The 21,082-nt window shown below is 34.8% G+C and overlaps 1 protein-coding gene across 1 annotated transcript; it reads right to left on the bottom strand.

Moving 5' to 3' along the window:
* Positions 1 to 11,102: 11,102 nt before the first annotated feature.
* Positions 11,103 to 14,780, bottom strand: LOC133785614 (receptor-like serine/threonine-protein kinase SD1-8). The gene is made up of 7 exons (XM_062224833.1): positions 13,634 to 14,780; positions 13,337 to 13,450; positions 13,038 to 13,252; positions 12,717 to 12,924; positions 12,385 to 12,622; positions 12,140 to 12,287; positions 11,103 to 11,818 (listed from the first exon to the last, which is right to left on the bottom strand). The coding sequence occupies exons 1-7, from the start codon at positions 14,778 to 14,780 to the stop codon at positions 11,513 to 11,515; spliced, it is 2,376 nt and encodes a 791-aa protein (XP_062080817.1). The 3' UTR covers positions 11,103 to 11,512.
* Between the last annotated feature and the right edge of the window lie 6,302 nt (positions 14,781 to 21,082).

The raw sequence follows: 21,082 nt of genomic DNA, 5'->3' as shown, positions 1-21,082 counted from the left end.
CAAAAGATGATGAATAAATAATCTTGTCCTCCTCCTCTTCTTTTTCCTCCTTGGATTCTCCTCTTCAAGCTTGTAATTTCTTCTTCTTCTTCTTCCTCTCTCCCCGATGGCAGCTCTAGGATTCTATTTCTAAAATGGTGGCTTCCTTCTTTTCAATGATGCTAGGGTACCAATCTTTCCCTAATTAGAAGGCCCACATCATTTGTCTCTATTTTTGGCCTAATCATTTTTCTCTTTTTTTTTCTCTCTTCTAGAAAATGCTCCAAAATGCAGCTCTATGCCTCTTATTTTTTCCACCTTATCACTCATTTCCAACTCAATTAATGACATGTCAAGTATCTCTTCCTCATATGCTAAAATTCCCCACTTGGATCATGATGAAAATGCTCTAGGAAAATTTCCTTTGCTACAACAAAATCTGAAATTTCAGCATAAATAAAACTTAGAAATCAATTTTCTTTTCATCTTTTTTCTTGGATAATTCATGCATAAATTCTTTGTTTTCACACTTTCAGCTCTTGAAAACTAAAACGACACAATAACTCACAACAACACAAAAAAGGAAAAGAAATTAACTAAAAATAATAACAAAAAGAAAACATCACTCTTCTTAATTCTATATTTATAAGCTTAAAAGTATACAAAAAATAACTCTTTATTCAAGAGTTATCATCACTGTACTTAGAATACTAGGGAGTGTATTTCTCCTAGGGAGCCCCAGTTCTCTTGGGCTTCTTGCCCTTGCCCTTGTCCCCACGCTTGCTCCTGCTGGGGCCCTTGCTAGGTGCTGCCAAATGGGTGGGAGCCGCTGTTCCAGCACTAAACACAGGATGTAAAGCACTATATCAAGTGGGAGTTGTTCCATACTCAGAAGGGGTCGCACTAAAACCAGCTTGGGGAACAACAACTGGATTCTAATGAGGGGCACTCATAACACTTGTTTGTGCTGGAGTGTATGGTGAGAATTGAGGCCAAGGAACTATGGCAGGTGGGACTATCAGAGCCAGAAAGGAAATCAGTCCTTCATATGGGACTATCGAAGCATCTTCCAAGTGAATATATTCTTGGGCTCGACGTATGAATGCGTCGATTCTGTGGCATCCTCACCTCTGTAGGTCGTCCCATAGTGGAGAACCTAGTCGGATGCTAGCTAGCAAGGCCATCAATTGTTTGCCATCATCGACCCTATTAGTCCTAGCTACTTCCTCTTTAAAGCATTTGATGTACGCTTTGAGGGTCTCAAGAGGTCCCTGCTTAATGTTGGCTAAAGTGTTGACCTCAAAGTGCACCTTCCGAGCAGCTATAAATTGTCTTCGAAAGGCAAAAAAGAGTTGGTGTCAGGAATGGATTGATCCTGGTTAGTGTTTCTTGAACCACTCGTCTGCAGGTCCCGCCAGGGTTAACGGAAAGATGTTGCATCTGGCATCCTCGAAGATGCGATGTACCGATATCAATCTATTAAACTTAGACATATGGTCGGAGGGTCACTGGAAGGAGTTATATTTGGCATCTTGAAGCCTCGAGGCAACAGGGCTTCGAAAATGTGTGGGGCATATGGCTTCCCATCTTCATCCCCCAAGTCAAAGTCATGGCCCTGTTTCTTGGGCATCTTCAGCATAATTTTCTTTATACCCACCAGCTCCACGCGGAGAGAGCCAAGGTCTTGGTTGGCACATTGTGCCTAGTATGCCCTCTGGCCAGGCATAGCTTCTCTCCTCCGAGCACTAAGATTGTCTTGGAGTTCCAGTTGTGGTTTTTTCCCAGGGACATCCTCTGGAGCTGTTCTATTCCTACGAGCGTTCAGGTCGGGTTGCGCGTTGCGGCGACAACTGTCCTCGAGAAATCCTACTTCTGTTTCCCCCTCAAAATCAACATACTCATTGTTAACCGAGACATTGATTCCTTGTCCTCGGTTAGCGAAGACATTTCTCCTATTGGCCCCTTATCTAGGGTTTCTTTGGGGTTTTGAGGCATTGGTGGAACTCCTCCTCCAAGATTGACGCGATCTGTCACAACGTGCCTAGGCAGAAGGCCCCAGGCTCCACAGATGCTGGCGGCCTGGCAGTGTTCTCAAACCCCATGAAACTCAGGGTCGCTGGCCCTTCTCGGGACATGAATGGGCTCGAAGGCCCGACAAGTCATCTTTCTCTTCTAGGAGGGCTAAATTTTTTCCTTCCCATGAGCTTGAGGTGTGAGCGGTGCTCTAGCTAGGTGCACATGTGGCACGTCAGCTGGCGAATCTTGTGCCACACCAGCGAGGTGGTCGGGGGAACGCCCACTAGTTGAGTATGTGGCACTCCAGCTGGGTGTGCAGGTGGCATGCCAGCTGGCTACCTAAGTGGTACTTTGCCATGAGGTTCAACTTGCAGCCCTTGAGTCGCCAAAGTAACCTTCATGGCGTTAACAACCTTCTGTAGGGCGGCGATACTACCCTCTATCTTTTACTGTTGGGAGGCGATTTGAACTTTGAGGGCCACCACTTTTGGTGGCTCCTCCGTATAAAACGAATGGGCACTCACTTTCATAGTATTTGTCTCTGTCCTCGTCGATGTTCTCATCGTAGCCATTGTTGTAGGCCACCTCCAGATCATCTGGTAGAGGTGGTCAACTTGGTTCTCCTCCCTTAGCGACGGTGGGAGGAGGAATTTCTTCAGTAACGTTGCGTCTAGTAGTCACCATGATTGTATCTCAAAGTTTTCTTCAAGCTCTCAATGAAAGCACCAAAATGTTGACTAGTTTTTTTCGCTAACAACCAATTAAATAAAAGCTTAAAGAAATGAAGATGGAGACACATAGATTTACATGGTTCAGGTTATTAATTAATCCTGGTCCATGAGTCACTTGTATTAGAATTTGAGAAGCTTGGAGGTTCAAGGTTTTAAGGAGTTCGGACAGCATTTTAGCAGTGCTCTGAATGCAAAAAATATGGGATCCTTTACAATGTGTGCCCTAGCCCTATTTTATAGATGGATGATGGAAATTAACTCGTTGATGGAGATTTATTACAACATTATCCCTTAATGGGGTATTAATGACTAATAAATGATACATTCCACTAGTTAAGGTGATGGTGGGCCCAGACGTATCATAGTGGGCCCTTTTACGAGGTTACAACCCACCACTTTTTGGGGGGTAACACGTCCCTGATAGTGTCAGAGAGTAGCTGCACGTTTTCCCATGTTAGACAGCGTCGTGAGACGTCCTGCTTGTTGCTTGTATGGAGTCGACAACACGCCCTGTGCTACAATGACCATGAAAAGGCTGCTTGTGGTCCAATGTCGTTGTGCATGACATCTGACAATCCTCCTCCATGCCCGAAGGAAGGATCTTGCCGGCCTGGAGGACTTGTGCGGAGGAGATGTGAATTGGAGAGATTGTAAGTAGTCCTCAAGAAGTAACCTTCCACGAGGACATGCTTCTCTAGAGGCGGTGAACAGTCAATAATGAGCAAAGCCTTCCTTCCAAGGGACTCCAATTAAGTTCTAAGAATCTCATCTTTCGTGTACACTAGATTACTCCTAACGCATGTCACGTGTCACTCGGTGAAAATAAGGATAACAAATACAAAAAAAATTACTTTTATATTTTATGGTTTCTTAATAATGTTTATATTCGTATATAATTATAAAGGATTGAAGAATCAATTTAAATGAAAAATAAAATAGAAATTTAATTCTATTAGAAATGGGGTGTGAAACTTTATAAGTAGAATTTAAGATTTTAATTGTTATATTTTAGTCAATTTACTTAAGGAAGAATGTACAAATATTTTTTATGCATTCATACATCTATAAGGTGTAATATAATTTCTCATATAAGTTTTTAATTATAAAATAAATGTCAGATTTAACTTATTTATCAGATTGAACAACGTGTGATATAATGTTTGGAAAATAAACATGAAATATATAAAAGATTCCTTATTCAATAAAAAATAATTTATTATAATTTGGAAAATAATATTATTTTAAAACAATAAATATGAATCTATACTAAAATATCCTAATTAATTAAAATAAATTTATGATGCCAACATTAAAAGATTTACAAAGAAACTTAAAATATAGTAAAATAACGATCCAAGCTCTAGTTATTCGTCATATTTGGGTAAGACTAAGGATTTTATCGGATCCTTAGAATAAATTGTGATCATATTAGTTTGTCAAACTTAATTCAATATTTACTTAGTTGATTTTTTTCAGTTTTATTTAATAATTTTCTATGTTAAATTAATTAACTTTGTTAAAGTATAATTCCTTTAATATTAATAAGACTTCGAATTATTATCTATTAATGATTTATTTTCTCGCTAATCATATCATAGGACAAGTAGACTAATATGATAAATATGTTAAATTTATATTTTCTTATCATACAAAATAAATCTCATATTTCTTAATGTACAATTTCTCATAAAAAATTATATTCATGGTGGTGCTCTCTGTGGCTCCGGGATCTCGTTTCGACAGGGATTATGGTCTAGTAGGGTGCGTCCCTTGGGGGGTGGAGGCTCTGTCGGGCTTGGGCTCATGGGAATGTTCTCGCTGGTTACCTGTGGCTCCCGTTTTGATCACTAGACGAGTGTTTGGTGGTTGTGTCGAGCGATCTCCTCTGTCAAATGGACGGGAGGTTGCTGCCTGTGGTGGTTGGGTCTAGTCTTTATCGTGGGGTTCCCTTGTTTTGATGTTTTGAGTTTTTCGTTTTTTATGCTTTTAGTTTAATAATAATGTTCCCTTTGTGGATGTTTGTAGGACTATTAGTCGTGTTTGTACCGAATATCTTAGATGGTATTATGGTTTCATGCATTGTCAAGATTGTCCTTGTTATTTTGTTTTTTGTTAGGGAAATCTAGTGGTAGCAAAAAATTTGTTTTTCATTGACAAATGTTAGATTTTGAGATGCATTTGTTCTCCATATAAGTTTGCATTTATGTCCTTTGATGAGATTAATAATTGTAATACCCATTGGATAATGAGGATTTGCCTCTTTTTATTTTTATTTTTTGCTTTTTATTATTTTTAAGAGATGATTTGCCTTAAAATCTATGAAATCATTAAATTTAAAGAGGAATTTATTAAATTTAATAACATGATAAATCCGATTATTTTAATATGATTTTAGAAATTTTAAGAGCCTTTTACATTTTATAAGGATAATTGCTTGATATATATTTTAATTTAATGATGAATTAATTAAAATAAATGAAAAATTAAATTGGCTAAAGAAAGGACGTCTAATAGGACTGAGTATCACTAGTACCAGATTTCGTTTGTCCGAGAAGCCATTCACTAAACAATAAACATTAGTTGGAAAGATAATGGTCACATTAATTATTCTCATTAATTCCAAAATAGTTTTTTTTTTCTCATGGACCGCATAAAATGAATGAATCAGGAATAGAGAATAAATATTAAATAAGATTTTTTTTTATTCTTTAATTAATAAATATGTGGTCGTCATGTCATCAGTTAGCCTTTCCAAAATTTGAAAAATCAAAATTTATTTTTAGAAATATTAATTAACAATTATAAATATGGATCGTTGATCTTAATCCAATGATTAATATTAAAGTAACCATCCATGGGTAGTAACCATTAAGAGTACTCCATATTTATATATATATGCGGAAGTATATTATCAACATGATAATTATGAACATATTGTGTAGATTTATTTTTACTAATATATGTATGATTTATGCATATTAATATATATATATATTTATATGAAAACAATTGTATATGAATTTTACATACATATATGCACATACTTTATATAATTTAAGTTTAAGTTACCTTAACTTGAAATTTTATATATTACATGCAGCATGAACATTTTATGTAGTAATATATATATATATATATGCGTAGGGAAAATTTGATAGTGTCATGATGACAAGTGACTTCAAAATCAATCAATGAAACAATTGTGTTTATATAAAAAATACAAACGATGGATATATTATTCTTTGTTTGTATGTAGATAATATACTCATTGTTGGAAGCAACCAACGAATGGTAAAATCTACCGAAGATATGTTGAACTCAAGGTTTGACATGAAGAACATGGGACTGGCTGATGTAAGTTTAGGAATAAACATTACAAGGACGTTAGTTGGACTTAGTTTGAGTCACTCACACTATGTGGACAAGATTCTTGACAAATTTGTTAAAAATGATTATGGTGTGTCCAGAACACCAATTGACATAAGTCATCATCTGTCCAAGAATAAAGGTGACAATGTCGCTCAAGCTGAGTATGCTAGAGTGATAGGCAGTCTAATGTACTTGATGAGTTGTGCAAGACCAGATTTTGCCTACACTGTAAGTACTTTAAGTCAATTCACAAGTAATCCAGGTGTTGACCACTGGAAGGCAATTATAAGGGTACTTAGGTACTTGCGGTATACTCGTGACTATGGGTTGAACTATAGCAAAGATTCAGTTGTTCTTGAAGGATACACTGACGCAAGCTGGATATATGACATCCAAGACTCGAAATGTACTAGTGGATATGTGTTCACTCTAGGTGGCGCAACTGATTCATGGAAATCCTCAAACACAAACTGTAATCACTAGATCCACGATGTAATATGAGTTTGTAGCTCTGGATAAATGTAGTGAAGAAGTAGATTTGCTGCGTAATTTCTTGGAGGATGTTCCAGAATGGCCTAAACTTGTGCCTGCAATATGCATATATTATGATAACCAAGCAATAGTTGGCAGGGCACGGAATGTTTTGTATAACGGTAAGTCTAGACACATACGTCGATGGCATAATATCGTTAGACAATTAATCTCAACTGGACTTATCTCGATTGATTATGTGTAGTCAAAAGATAACATTGTGCATCCGCTAACCAAAGGGTTTAACAGATATCAAGTTGAAAAGACATCCGAAGGAATGGGACTTAAGCCCAAAGGACATTAAGGTCGATATAAAGGAAACCCAACCTAGTTGACTAGAGATCCCAAGATATAGATTCAATGGGAAAACCTAGTTATGGAGACCGAGTAGGATCACTGTGGGGGATTACCCCTATCCATTCCAATGATGAAACAGTGATGCCCGTTGTGGAAAGAGGTTAAGCTTAAGCTTTTAATGACCCTTACTCGTCGGAAGTCCGAGCAGAGTAATGTGAGATTGCTCTTAGATAAGAGGTCACCTATGTGAGAGATAAGTGGGGCTGCTTTGAAGGAAAATTGTGGGGGCTCAATTTTCTAAAACCTCTTGCAGAACCATGCAAATGTTCACGACCGAAATGAACATAACCATGAGAATTGAAACTATGTCGGAAAGATATATGTGTGAGATATATCATCGTTTACACAAACGACAAAACAGTTCAAAGACATTGTGTCTACTGATCAATTTGTAAAGTAAATATATTCTCACAAGGGAAGATTTAAAATCTAACACCCACCTATCCTACGAAGGTATCAATCATAGAATTTATCACCTTGTTGCATCGAGTTGTGTCGAGTCATTGTTTCTAAACGTGGATCAATTTCATTCATGTGGAAGATTATTGGAAAAAATTGAGTGAATGAGAAATTGATGTCTAAAACGATATTGATTCTACAAATCACTTCGATTTAAGATGAAATTATCAAAATAGTGTGTGATTTATTCTGATTGAGTTTAGCAAATCACTTTGGTCAAAGTTGAGATATCAGAATATTGTGTGATTAATTCTGATTGATTTTCAGAAATTAAGATCCCAAAATATTATTTTGTTTAAGGAGATTAACAAAAATAATTATAATAGTAGCAATATAAAACAACCAAAATATTTATGGAAAAAGATTTTTTTTTAAATATAATTAAATATTATTCTAATAACACTTATTTTGAAGGTCTCTGAAACTGAGGGTGTCATTGTTAGCGTGAGCATGCACACAAAAAGGCTTAGCATGCACAACTAGCCTGAGAAGACACAAAACTAGCCTAAACATGACACAAAACCAAACAAAACAGGCACAAGACAAGCCTTAACAAGCACCAAACATGCCAAAGACTGTACAAGACTAGTCATTTTATATAAATATATATATGGGTGCACTCTTAATGGTTACTACCCATGGATGATTACTTTAATGTTAACCATTGGATTAAGATCAACGGTTCATATTTATAGTTGTTAATTAATATTTCTAAAAATAAATTTTGATTTTTTCAAATTTTTGGAAGGGTTTCTTGATGAAAAAACATGTATTTATTATGAAAATATAATATTTGTAAACTTTTCATTTTTCAAATATCTGTCAATTTCTAAATATAGCAAGTGTTTCTCATTAGTTGGAAACACCATTAATTATGGCAAAAAAAAAATTAAATTCAAAATTAATGTAGAAAAAAATATTTACTTGTTGGACCAAGTCACTATGTTACCACATCATCATAATTGTTAGTACTCATTTATGGGTAGTAACCATTGAGAAGTCTTCCATATATATATGTGTGTGTGTGTGTGTGTGTGTTTTATACATACAACTATTCAGTAATTAAGATATATATATATATATATATAAACTAAACAAAATTGGGAGTATAGAAAGATAATAAAATATTATCAGCACCGATTAAATAGCAAAATAAACAAAATCTAGAAATGGTTTCCGCCCTTCAATTTGTTCTTCTTTAAGGAGTCGAAATTCTGCTTTAAGACTGTTAGAATTAATATAGTAGAGAATAACAAAATATATAAACAAATATATTTAATTGAAGAAAAGAAATGTGAAAATACAATACAATGAATAAACCAAAGTCGAGACATGCAAAACATGCTTTTCCATAAAGCAGATTTGCTCCCTCTACCTGAACGGAGCTAAAGGATTCGTGAGCAACTACTTCCCAAGTTATAAACAGCTATCAATCAGGACGAAAACACCACTGCGTCTACTTAGATGAACTCGAAACAAACATTTCCTCTATCACATGAAAATACTACAAAAACAAAAGAGAGAAATAGACAAAGACTATTGTGTGTGATACTTAGTATATGTGTGTCTTAGAATGAGATGAGAAGCCTCCTTATTTATGCTTCATGGAGGGTTGAAAATGTGTGTGAAATCAAATGCATTAATGCTCAAATAACCCACAAATCTAGGATTTTAATTTATGAAAAATCAATCATAATTAATTACACGTATTCTGGTAATATCAGTTGTTATCCAAAGTGATTTTCTGAAAATCAATCAGAATTAATCACACAATATTCTGATATCTCAATTTTGATCAAAGTGATTTGCTAAAATCAATTAGAATAAATCACACAATATTATGATAATCTCATCTTTAATCAAAATGATTTGCTGAATCATTACCATTTTAGGCATCCATTTCTCATTCACTTAATTTTTTCCAACACTATTATTATAATTATTTTGCTAATCTCCTTAAACAAAATTGTTGAGTGGAAACCCCAAACTCCAAAAACACTTCTACTTTTATTTTTTCTATAAGTTTTACTTATCTTTGTTGGATAAGAGATAACTTTATTGATTTGTGGTGCATGTATTTGATTAGCCTAATGAATAAATTAGATCTAGAGGTGACACAGCCAATTTTGGGGATCTCATAGATAAGTCTTTGTTTTTTCATTTTAAAATTATTTAAGAATCGTTATTTAATATTCGATATTAATCCACTTTTATTTATTTATTTTGTAGGTCATTTGGTGAGATAAAAATAGGTTTTCATTGTTTATTTTTTTTAATTTTTTATTGTTTAATTTTCTGAGGCATCTTTGCATTCTCTTTAGCTAGATAATAAGGTTAAATTGTAATCTTACACATTTTTCAATTTAAATAGTAAAGTCTAGGAAAAAAAAATCAATGAAATCATTCATTTTACTTTAAAAAAAAGTTTTTTTTTTGTCAAAATTGGACAAAAATGTATATTTTTAAATGAAAATTACCATAATACAAAATAATAATAAAAAAATTATGCTCTGGTTCTTTTAGTTAGAAGAGTGATTAATTTGCATTAAACATTTCCTAATAAAAGAAACTCGATCCAAATGTGTTACACATAACCCTTCTATTTGTTTTTGGTAAAAAAAAAAAAAAAACCCTTGTACTTCTTTATTTTATTAAAAAAAACTGAGCATAACATGGCAATCTGACATCTCACAAGAAAATGTGGGGACCAAACTGAGAGATAAGTATAAGAAGAAAGGAATAGTAATAATTTATGAGGAAAATGGTAGACCTAGAAAAAATTGTTCTATGAAAAGCATGAATTTCAGTGAAAATGTGTCAAATCCAAAAGGATATGGATGCATAAACTGCATTTGATCCTTTCATGTCCTTTGATATATGCTAGTGATTTGTTTTGATCTGGAACATATCATAATGGGGGTCCAATGCATTTATTTGTTTTTATGCTTTTTATTTTTTATTTTTTTTGTAACATTATTTGATTATTTGTATGCATACTTAATTTGATTTTACTTGTTTATAATTACAATGGTCCTACTCTATCGAACTTCTGTCCAAGACTTTATATTATTCAAAATCATGTTTGGTTAGAATCCAATAGCTATTAATTTTTTATACGAACAGAATAATTATCAAAATGAGACAGAATTATTCTCATCATAATATTATATCCATTTGAAAACAATTAATCCCCTTTTTGTTTTTTTTTTCATTATCATAAACAGATATAAGTAGTAGGTCAATGTTAAATTTAAAATAAAAAACGTGGAAGAAAAAAAATATAAATCTTTTATCCACTAAATTATATTTTATCAATAAATAAATGTTTTAAATAATAATTGAGAAATATAAAATTTCCACTCATATTTTACAAATGTATGTATATTGCATATGAGTATATTCTTCCTTCTGTGAAGAAGGATTAAATTCAACTAACAGATTGTCTAGTCGGTTGGGAACATGAGGATTCAAAGGGAAATATAACTATGCAAGAATAAATAATATTTTAAGAAAGTAACAAAATAAAATAATTAAAATTGATATAATTGAGTTCTATAAAAACACAAGAGTCTACATTGAACATTCATATCATGAGCTATCAGGATACAAATACAATTGATCTTTGTCAGAGTTTCAATCTCCACAATAGTAAATGTCCATCCTAAGACCAAACTTGATATAAGAAATTTTGTCAGCTTCTGAAAAAATAGAAATTGTGAAGATGAGATGTGTCATGTTTTGATTGGCTTAAGCTGACATCATGCTGACAGTAGTCGTAAACTTTGGGCCTGAGTCACCTAGGCTTCATATAAGACTAAAAAATCGTTATAGTAGATATGGAGCTTACTATTTTGGTACTTTCGGCCCAATTGTGTCAGTCCAAAATTCCCATTAGCAGTCCATAAAAAAAAGAAGGGATTTTCTTGATGGGTATTTTATAGACAACAATCTATATGGGGTGGACTATATTAGTACTTCTGATTATGGGGTAGGCCTAAAAGTTTTCATAAAGATGAGATTTTATCCCAAGTTCTTGGATGAATGTGTAAAAAATTGGTTTTGAGATCTTGTTATCGAGCTACGAATCCGGTTAATGAGACAAGGTTTTGAGATGGATATTGAGTTCTTCTTGATGAAGTAGTACCATCTGTCATTAAGTGGGTAGAAAATGCAGGCTGTTTAGGCATAGGTAGACTGGCCCCTTCATTGCTCAACATTGAAATAATATCTGATATGCTGGGTCTATCTTCAGCTGTTTCTTGGACACATAGTAGGCCCACTTGAATGTACATCATAAGATCAGTCATTGGACAAGTACCAGCCAATGTTCGATCCATCAACTCTATGCAGCTCCCAGCACTCCACAGATTCCAGGCCTTAAAAATTTTACATGAGAATTTTAATATGATAAATGATAGCAATAGATTCATCTTTTAAATCATAGTCATTGATTAGTGATCGATTCAATTCATTTTATTTTTTATTTTTTGATAAAAAATGCTAATAAATGTGTCTATTGAATCACAATCATTGATTAGTGTGAGATTCAGGATGAGTTTTGCTATTAGAATCATGCCAATCAACACTTTGATTGAAAATATAAGATAGATGCATTTGCCCTTATCAATGGTATTATAATTTTTATGTACTAAGCTCAAAATATATCAAGAATTCCAAGATCCCGTTTGGAAACTTACATGTCCTAGTAAGTTGGAGCAATCTGACTCACAAAAGATTGAATTCTTCCTTCCACTAATGATTTCAAACAAGATGACTCCAAAGCTGAATACATCAGATTTTGTTGAGAAAAGTCCATGCAATGCATACTCAGGAGACAAATAGCCACTGATTTTAATGCCAAGAGAAAGAGAAAAGTTAGCTTAGTTGTATATGAACAATATGAAATGGAAATAAGGACAGCAAATCCTTCTAGGGTACTTACTATGTTCCAGCAATTTTCTTTGTTTTAGCTATATGTTCATTCTCAAAAATTGCTCTTGCAAGACCAAAATCAGATATTTTGGGGTTCATATAGTTGTCCAATAAAATGTTGCTAGTTTTGAGATCTCTATGAATGATTCTTAGTCTTGAGTACTTGTGAAGATAGAGAAGCCCCTGAGCTATCCCTTCAATGATGTTCTTGCGTGTTCGCCAATCAAGTACTAATCTTTTCGTTCGATCTGCTTCAACTCCAATGTTTGAGTGCTTGAAAGTAATTTCAAATGAACAAGAGATGATGATAAACCAAGAAAATTAAAAAATTAATTTGGTTACCAAAAATGATGGAATCCAAGCTTTTGTTAGGCATGTACTCGTAGATTAAGATCCTTTCGTCTCGATGAATGCAGAATCCCAGAAGCTTAACAAGATTTCTATGTTGGAGGCTAGAAATTAACATCACCTCATTCCTGAACTCCATTAGTCCTTGTCCAGAATTCTTCGAAAGCCTTTTCACTGCTATGTCTTGTCCAAATAACTTACCCTGCAATTGAATATATAAAATTTTATGTTTTTATCAGAAATAAGATAGAAAGCAAGGCCTATTCCTTTTATTAAAATTTTTTTTATGTTATTCTGTAGAAAGAAAAGGGATACCTTATAAACTGGTCCAAAACCACCTTCTCCAAGCTTATTTGCAGCAGAGAAATTTTCAGTGGCAGCCACTACACAAGAAAATCTAAGTGGGAGCATGTCTTGATTCTTTCTCTTACTGAATCCAATAATATTTGATTTAATATCATTTTCATTAGTAAACTGTGACAGTAACAACCTCATATTGCTTCTCATGCCATCCCTCTGCCAATCAAATCCTGTGACATATAAAATTAGTTCAATTTGAAATATTATGGTAACTTTAAATGTGTTTATAACATAGTTAAACTTGAATAAGGTACCTATGAGTCTGTACTTTCTTATTAAATAAGTGGCCAATAAGATCATAATAACCAATATCAAGGACATCACTCCGGCTGTGACAAGAATCAACCGGTTCTTCTTCCTATTTTGTTCTGAGGAAAGAAAAATAAGAGCCATCAGACATAACACACTCGAGGAAAAGAAAAGAATAGTTCACAACTCGTCATCTATAAGAAAAATGAAGCTAAAGATCATAACAGTAAACCACATGATACAATATGGTTATAACATAAGTTTAAAGCTTCTGATTTCATAGTAGAAATAAAAAAGCTTACCAGATTTACGATGTCCGCGCAAAAGAATAGCCTGGTTTCCCTCCCCTGTCATTTTCAGAAGATCCACCTTACTTCCATAGTAAAGTTCACATTCAGCTCTATGACCATTTGAGTAAGCGTATGCAACACATGAACAATTGCTCCTGCACAGCAGCTCACAGCCATTTAGACCAATAGCAGTAGCCCTTCGAGTGATTATTGAAGTCGGCATTAGTCCTTTTATCTCATAGAAATCATCACCATTTTCACAAACTAATGGAATGATCAAACAACCACTAGAATTCCTTTCTGTTGTGCCATCACAAAGCGAATAGTTGACCATTGAAATCTGCTGATCTTCCATCCTATACTCATTGATAACCCCATTATGAGCCATGACAAACCATGAGTACACATTGCTTTCTTTGTTATTGAAAATAAGATAAGTCTCCTTCTCTTTTGATACATAACTAAAGTTGTGATTATCTGAAGAGCTTTCGAAGAATAATCTGAATTTTTGTCCATCCCAAAAGCCAATCTCTTGATAAACATTTTCACCCAACCAGATATTGAACTGGGTTTTGTTTTCTCTGTCAAAGCCTAAAAAAAAAGAACCTTTATCTGGATCATCAGGACTAAGCCATGACAAAAGAAACTGCACCCTCGGCTGACTTGCTCCAATGTTAAACAATCCCAACTTCATTCCAGGTAGAAATGTATCTGTTGGATGTTCAAAACTCTGCCATATCGTCTTTTCGTCTTGGATCAAGACAAAATTTCCTGAGTCAAGAAGTTTAGCAATGGTATCTTCACTAGTTGCAGGTGCATCACTATTGAGTATGGTCATATCTGATGTTCTGTTGTTATATATAACCAAGTTCCCCTTAGTAACGCTGAGAGATCCTGAGGAAGCTGGGAAAGGATCTTCTCTTTTTGCAACCCAAACTGCCTTCTTGTCCTTGTCATTCTTAAACCAGATTCCTATGTACTCATTGCTTGAATCACCAGAACTGAAGAATCCCAGCTCAAACACCCCATTAGAAGAAACCAAGGTTTCATAATTATACAAAGTCTCTCCAGGTTTAAGGGTATCTGATGCATGAGATAAGTAAGAAAGGGAGGAAAATATGAGGAGAAAAGAAAAGGCTTTGGAGTTGTACGCTGTCATGTTGAATGTTGTACTATGTTGGTTGGTTTCAATTCTATGGTTGGAGTATTAAACAATGATGAGGCATATAACACTTGGTCAGAAATAAGAATCATTATAATAAAATGTGACACCAGTATTTTGATCTTACTATGTTTCTAATTTTTTCTTTTTTCCTTAAAAATGACTAGTAGAGAACAATGGGTTGACCAAGTTAGAATGGTGGTCAATATTGCAGCCTCCTTAAGACTTCATTTCTGGTTTTATGTGGCATATTTTTTAAAAAAAAAATGGTAGAGAGAGTACTATTTAGAATGATTTAAGCATAACAGTCAAATAGGATTTTCTTGTGTTTGCATATATATTATTATACTAAGGAGATTCTCTTCATCAGATATTGTCTACTGCTTCTTAGCCAAACTCTCAAATACTATTAATCATTTGAAAAGATAGTTTTCGATATGAAAAATGAAAATGCTGACGCAAAAAAAAAATGAAAATAAACCGAAATAATCACACTTGATATACAATTTATTGCATCAGATTTTTTATTTTTTTATTTGGGGGAATAGGTGGAAGGATTGTTATCTATGCTTTCCACTATAATAGTACCTTCCATTTTCACCAATCTCATAGATTAATATTCATTCACAATTCATTTTTAATTATTTTAAATTATGAAATTTAGTTTATAGAAATACAGATGGAAATGGAAATAGAATATATATTTCCTTGAGGGTTGACAAACTAGAAAAAAAAAAAGAGAATATTTAAACAAAAAAAGAGTGAGAAAAAAGACAAACTAGAAGAGGTTCTTTATCCATTATCAATATTCTGTTCTTGTTTTGTTTTTATTCAACTTTGCTAAATTAGCAGTGTGGCTTACAATCAACCCTTCAAGTCAAATGGTAACACTTCTATGGTAAGATTTTTTTTTTGCCCCTTAATAAAATGGACTATAAACTTATCAAGAAGTTGAGTATCCTAAATGTTATAAACAGTTTAAGGTTCAGATTTTAATTTAAAAAATCTAAATAATTTGATCAGAAAAGTACTTCATAACCTTACAAATGTGTGTTCCATATCTTGAGGAGAACTCCTCCCTTTCAACAAAATAGCTTAACAAAACAATGACTCAAAACTGTACAAAGTTACAAAACTTAAATTTTTTGAAAGAAAGGCCAATCAATAGTATCTTCGGGACTACAACAAAAGTTCAAAAATGGTCTTACCTTTACTTTAATGAGATATCACTACTAAAAAAAAAACTCATTAGCGTCACCTTTAGTGCTTTTCCACAGCGTTGATTGACTCTGTATAAGATAGGGAATAACGACAGGGGAGGCTAGTGATGCCTATAACCTCTGTGTCATTTATTCTCTGTAGCCAGCCATTACTCTTACAATTTCTCTCTTTGGACACATTTCTTTGATTTTTAACTTAAAATTTAGCATTCTCGTAAAAATAATAAATGGGTTTGTTTTGGGCATGGAGTAGTGATTCATATGTGGGGTTTTGTTTAACGCCCAATGGTCGATTCAGCAAAGAAACAAAGTTATATCAATAAATAATGTGTAGAGATAAAATAATAATCGGAGAACAAATAAAAAGTGATGTTTTTATTGTTTTTTTAGATTTAAAGTTTAGAAACAAAGATAGGTTAAAGTTTGACCTAACAAATAGTTGGAGGAACAAGACTCACCTGCATGCATATTTATTTATTTTGATATTTAATTCTCAAAATTTATGCAAATGGATAGTTCACATTTTTACTATTTATTTAGAATATTTAACATTAAAAAACAAATATATTTCACGAAAATCCATTTGAGTAATTATATAATTTACCATAAAATAATGAGATAAATCTCATGAGAAATTTAAAAATAATATTATACCATTGACAATAATATAATAAAAGACTGAACATAAAACTTAACAAAAATATTAATTTTACTATTTAGAAAAAGTATGACTAATTATATATAGATTTGACAAAAGTAAATATATATGAATGAGATGGAGAAAATAATAAATATATTATCTATATTATTTTCATTAATTTGATAATGAATAGAAAGTGTGTGACAAAATTTGTATACTATTAGCAAATATAAATAAAGATAATAAAATGAAGAGAAAGAGATAAAAGGAAATAACTCACTCAAGTATATAAACTTAAAACACATAATGAATCAAAAATATAAAATAAAGTCATAGTACGTATAGAATCATCTTAACCTTCCTACGAAGGTAAGCCTATTATGCTACACATTCTTATAAAAATTCTAGAGAGAAGATGAGAAGTGAGATTGAAATTTGGTAGAGTTTTGCTACCTAAAAAGTGCATACCAAGTAGATAAAAAGAGCTCATATTTATAAAGTCTAAAAAGGACTAAAAGAATTTAATAAATAAAAGTTTGAGGTTACAAAATATAATAATAATATTAATAATAAAATATGATATTAAAATCATATTAATTAGGGATAAGGCGGTAAAACTACTCATGTAGTTACAATTCTTGCAATTAAATACCTATGTAAAAATTTTGTCGGCAAAACTATTAAATTAGTTACAATTCTTGCAGTTAAATACTCATGTAAAAAATTTAACAGCAAAACTACTAAGTAGTGGATTGTCACGCACTTAACTCATTGGCGTTAAGTCAACTGTTAAAACTAACCCTATGGGACACATGACAGCCTCAAATTTGTCCATTTTTTTATTTTTAAATATTTTAAAATTAATTAAAAATTTAGGAAAAAAAATTAATTCCTAAAAAAATAAATAACATATTTTAAATTCATAAAAAAAATTAAAACATGTATTTTAAAAAACTAAAAAAAAATAACATTATTTAATTAAAAATCTAAATAAAAATCATAAAATTTTCATTTTGAAACAACATGAAATTAGATTGTATTTAGATTTTAATCAAAATCAAAATAAAATTTTTACGAATTTATATAGATTTTTCATTAAATTAATGTTTTTTAGTTTTAAAAATACTTGTGTTAATATTTTGGAATTTAAAATATTTTATTTTATTTTTTCTGAATTTTTAATTATTTTTAAAATATTTTAAATTAAATTTTAAGAATTAATATATATATTTTTTTATTGTTTCATGAATTTTTTAATATTTTAATTATTTTAAAAATATTTTGGACGAATTGGAGGTTGCCACATGTCCCATACGGTTAACAATTGACTTAATGGCAATGAGTTAAGTATAAGAAAATCCATTATTTAAGTAGTTTTGTTGTCAAAATTTTTACTTAAGTATTTAACTGCAAGAATTTTAACTACTTGAGTAGTTTTGTAGCCAAAATTTTTACATAGGTAATTAATTGTAAAATTTAAATCTACTTGAGTAGTTTTGCTGCCATTATCCCTATTTATTATTAATAGTATTATTTTTTACTCTTGTGATAATTGTTCAATGTGACATTTGTTGTGCATGAAGGTTTTTTTTCTTCATAGTAACGATATGTTGCGTGTTGTCCATATTTTCACCTCTCGACACATGGCAACTCACAGTGACTGGCTCAGACATTCGCAGACATCTTCGGGGTATGTTACCTCCCGAGGTCTCTCTTCGAAGCGAGGGTTCTTCCAGGTGAGGCCACCTGTCTGTGCCAACTGGTGGGTTGTGAGTGCCTTCAAGGTAGATTACCCTTCGAGGTCGACCCTCGGAGCTGAGGGTTCTCCAGGTGAGGCAACGTCAGAAATAGCTCTCCTCCCTCAGTCGTCCCCCAAGTCCGAGGTTCTGGTTCTCGGACCTAAGATAGACGCCAGGTGTCGGCCAATGCGGGCTTTCAGCGCCACAAGATCATATGACAACCTTTTTGGCGATCTATCCACAGTGTCGTCAGTTGTACGATTTGAAAATTCATATTCCCACTACGCCGTTTGATATGGAGAAGTGCGCACACGCCCTAACAATACCTGGGGCCTGTTCCCTATAAGGCAGGTAGCTTTTTGCAGCGGGCCGCGCATATCTCGCTTGGGCCGTGGTCTCTATTCAATGCAACCCAATGCATTAAAGTGGTATTAATCCCCAAATAACAGGAAGAATGAGTATTAATTTAAGATGATTAGTATTAGTGACTCCAGTCTCTATAAATAGAGTTAGGAGTCTCATTGTTAAGGGTTCGGTTTTTTAGAGAAAGAAAGACCTTATACTCAGAGCAATCTAAACACTGCCTGAGAAAACTCTATTGGAGCTTGCCTCAACAAGCTTCCAACCCACTTAATACGAGAGGCTCGTGGACTAGGGCTCTTTTATAGCCTAAACCACGTAAAAACTTTTGTTTTCTTGTTGTTTATTTCTTTAGTCTCTTGTTTTAAGGTTGATAGCGAAAAAGGCAGTCAACATTGTGGTGCTTTCGTTGAGAGCTTGAAATAAGCATTCAGAAAATTTATAACCATGGTAACTACTCGAAGAAATGTCACAGACGATGTAGTCCCTCCTACCGTAGTTGAAGGAGGGGAAACCAGTCGACAACCACCTCAGAACATGCCTGAAATGATGGAGGATTATGACGAAGACGCTGAGTACGATGGCGAAGATGACGGTGGCGACCAGGAGTATTATGAGGAATAATACCCTCAGCCGATGGACACAAAGGAAACAATGGAAGTGGTGGTGCTCCGTGAACAGGTGGCCACCCAGCAGCGAAAGACTGATGCCCAAGAGGGTAACATCGCCGCCCTACAAGAGATGGTGCTAGCCATGAAGGCCACTCTTGTAGCCCAAGGGCTACGAGTGGACTCCAATGGTAATATACTAGCTGGGCACCCAACTGGCATGCCACCTGCACACCCTATTAGAGTGCTACCTGTCAATATAGCTAGTGTGCCCCCCGAGTACCTGGCTGAAGAGGCATGAGATCCGCCAACTGGAGTGCCCACCAAGCATCCAGCTGGAGTTGGAACCCCAATGCCGCCACAGGATCATGGCAAAGGAAAAGTTGACGATAATCCTGCTCCAAAGCAGAAGAGGGCTTGTCAAGACCCCGAGGGCAACCAGGTTCCCCAGCAAGCTGGTAAAGGTAATGGCCTAGGGGATCGAGGACACCGCTAGGCTATCATCGCCCGTGGAGCTCGGTGCGTTCCACCCCAACGTGCCCATACAGATCGCGCGAGGCCTGGAGGTGGTGTCCCCTCAGGACCTCGCCAACCCCGTAGGAACAATTGTCTGGGGGTCTGCTCAAGGAACGTCTCACAGAACCGAGAATGTGGCATCAGTATCTGACATGAGAATATTGAGTCCAACGGAGAGACTAAGGTGGCTCGTTCCAAGGATAACGACGTGTTCCAAGGTCAAGCTGACATGTGGGACAACCTTAATGTTCGAAGATGTAATAAGGCCAATGGGCGTGAACCCGCCAAGAAAGGTATATCTGACCTACGGGATAACCTCAACTCCTGAAGAAGAGGCAACCTGGCATTGAGCATCAACCAAGACTGCAGTCCTCTCCATGCGGAGTTAGAGAGTCTAAAGAAGAACATCATAAGAATGGCCAGACGGCAAGGCCACGACTCAGACTTAGAAGACGAAGAAGTGGAGTTATGCGCTCCCCACATTGTGGAAGCCTCCTTGTCGCAGGGCTTCAAGATGTCGACCATCCCGCCCTATGATGGTGGCTGGGACCCCACCGACCACCTTTGTAAGTTTAACAGGTTGATGTCGGTACACCGCGTCTTCGACGACACTAGATGTCATGTATTCCCGATCACTCTAACGGGACCAGTAGACAAGTGGTTCAAGAAGCACCAACCAGTATCCATTCACTTGTGGGATCAACTATCATCTACCTTTCGAAGGCAATTCATAAGAGCTCAAAAGGTGAGCTTCGAGGTCAATGCATTGGCCAACATTAAACAAGGGCCCTTTGAGATCCTCATGGCATACATCAAACGCTTCAAGGAAGAGGCGGCGAGAACCAAGAGGGCTGATGATGGCCAGCAAATGATGGCCTTGCAGGTTGGCATCCACGTGGGGTCCCAGCTTTGGGATGACCTTAAACGGAGGGGATGCCGATGGCTCAAAGACTTCATTCGTTGGCCACAAGAGTATATCAGCTGGGAGGATGCCCAGATTGGAGCGATCGGAGAACCCATCACCTTCGTCGCTCTAACTGTATATGGCCCCGTGGCTTCGAGGATCCAGTATTCCCCTTATGCTCCCGTCCAACTAGGCTTGGGAGGAGTCCAGCCCAACTTGAGCGTCCCGCCCACAGGTTTCAATGCCGTGCCAACTCCTGGTTTCAACGTGGCCCCGACAGGATATGGAGCGACACCCACAAGATACAATGCT

This window comes from Humulus lupulus, chromosome 6, assembly GCF_963169125.1.
Source record: "Humulus lupulus chromosome 6, drHumLupu1.1, whole genome shotgun sequence".
Taxonomy (NCBI): Eukaryota; Viridiplantae; Streptophyta; class Magnoliopsida; order Rosales; family Cannabaceae; genus Humulus; species Humulus lupulus.
The sequence above is the reverse complement of the archived record's forward strand: the minus strand, read 5'-3'. Positions and strand labels throughout refer to the sequence as shown.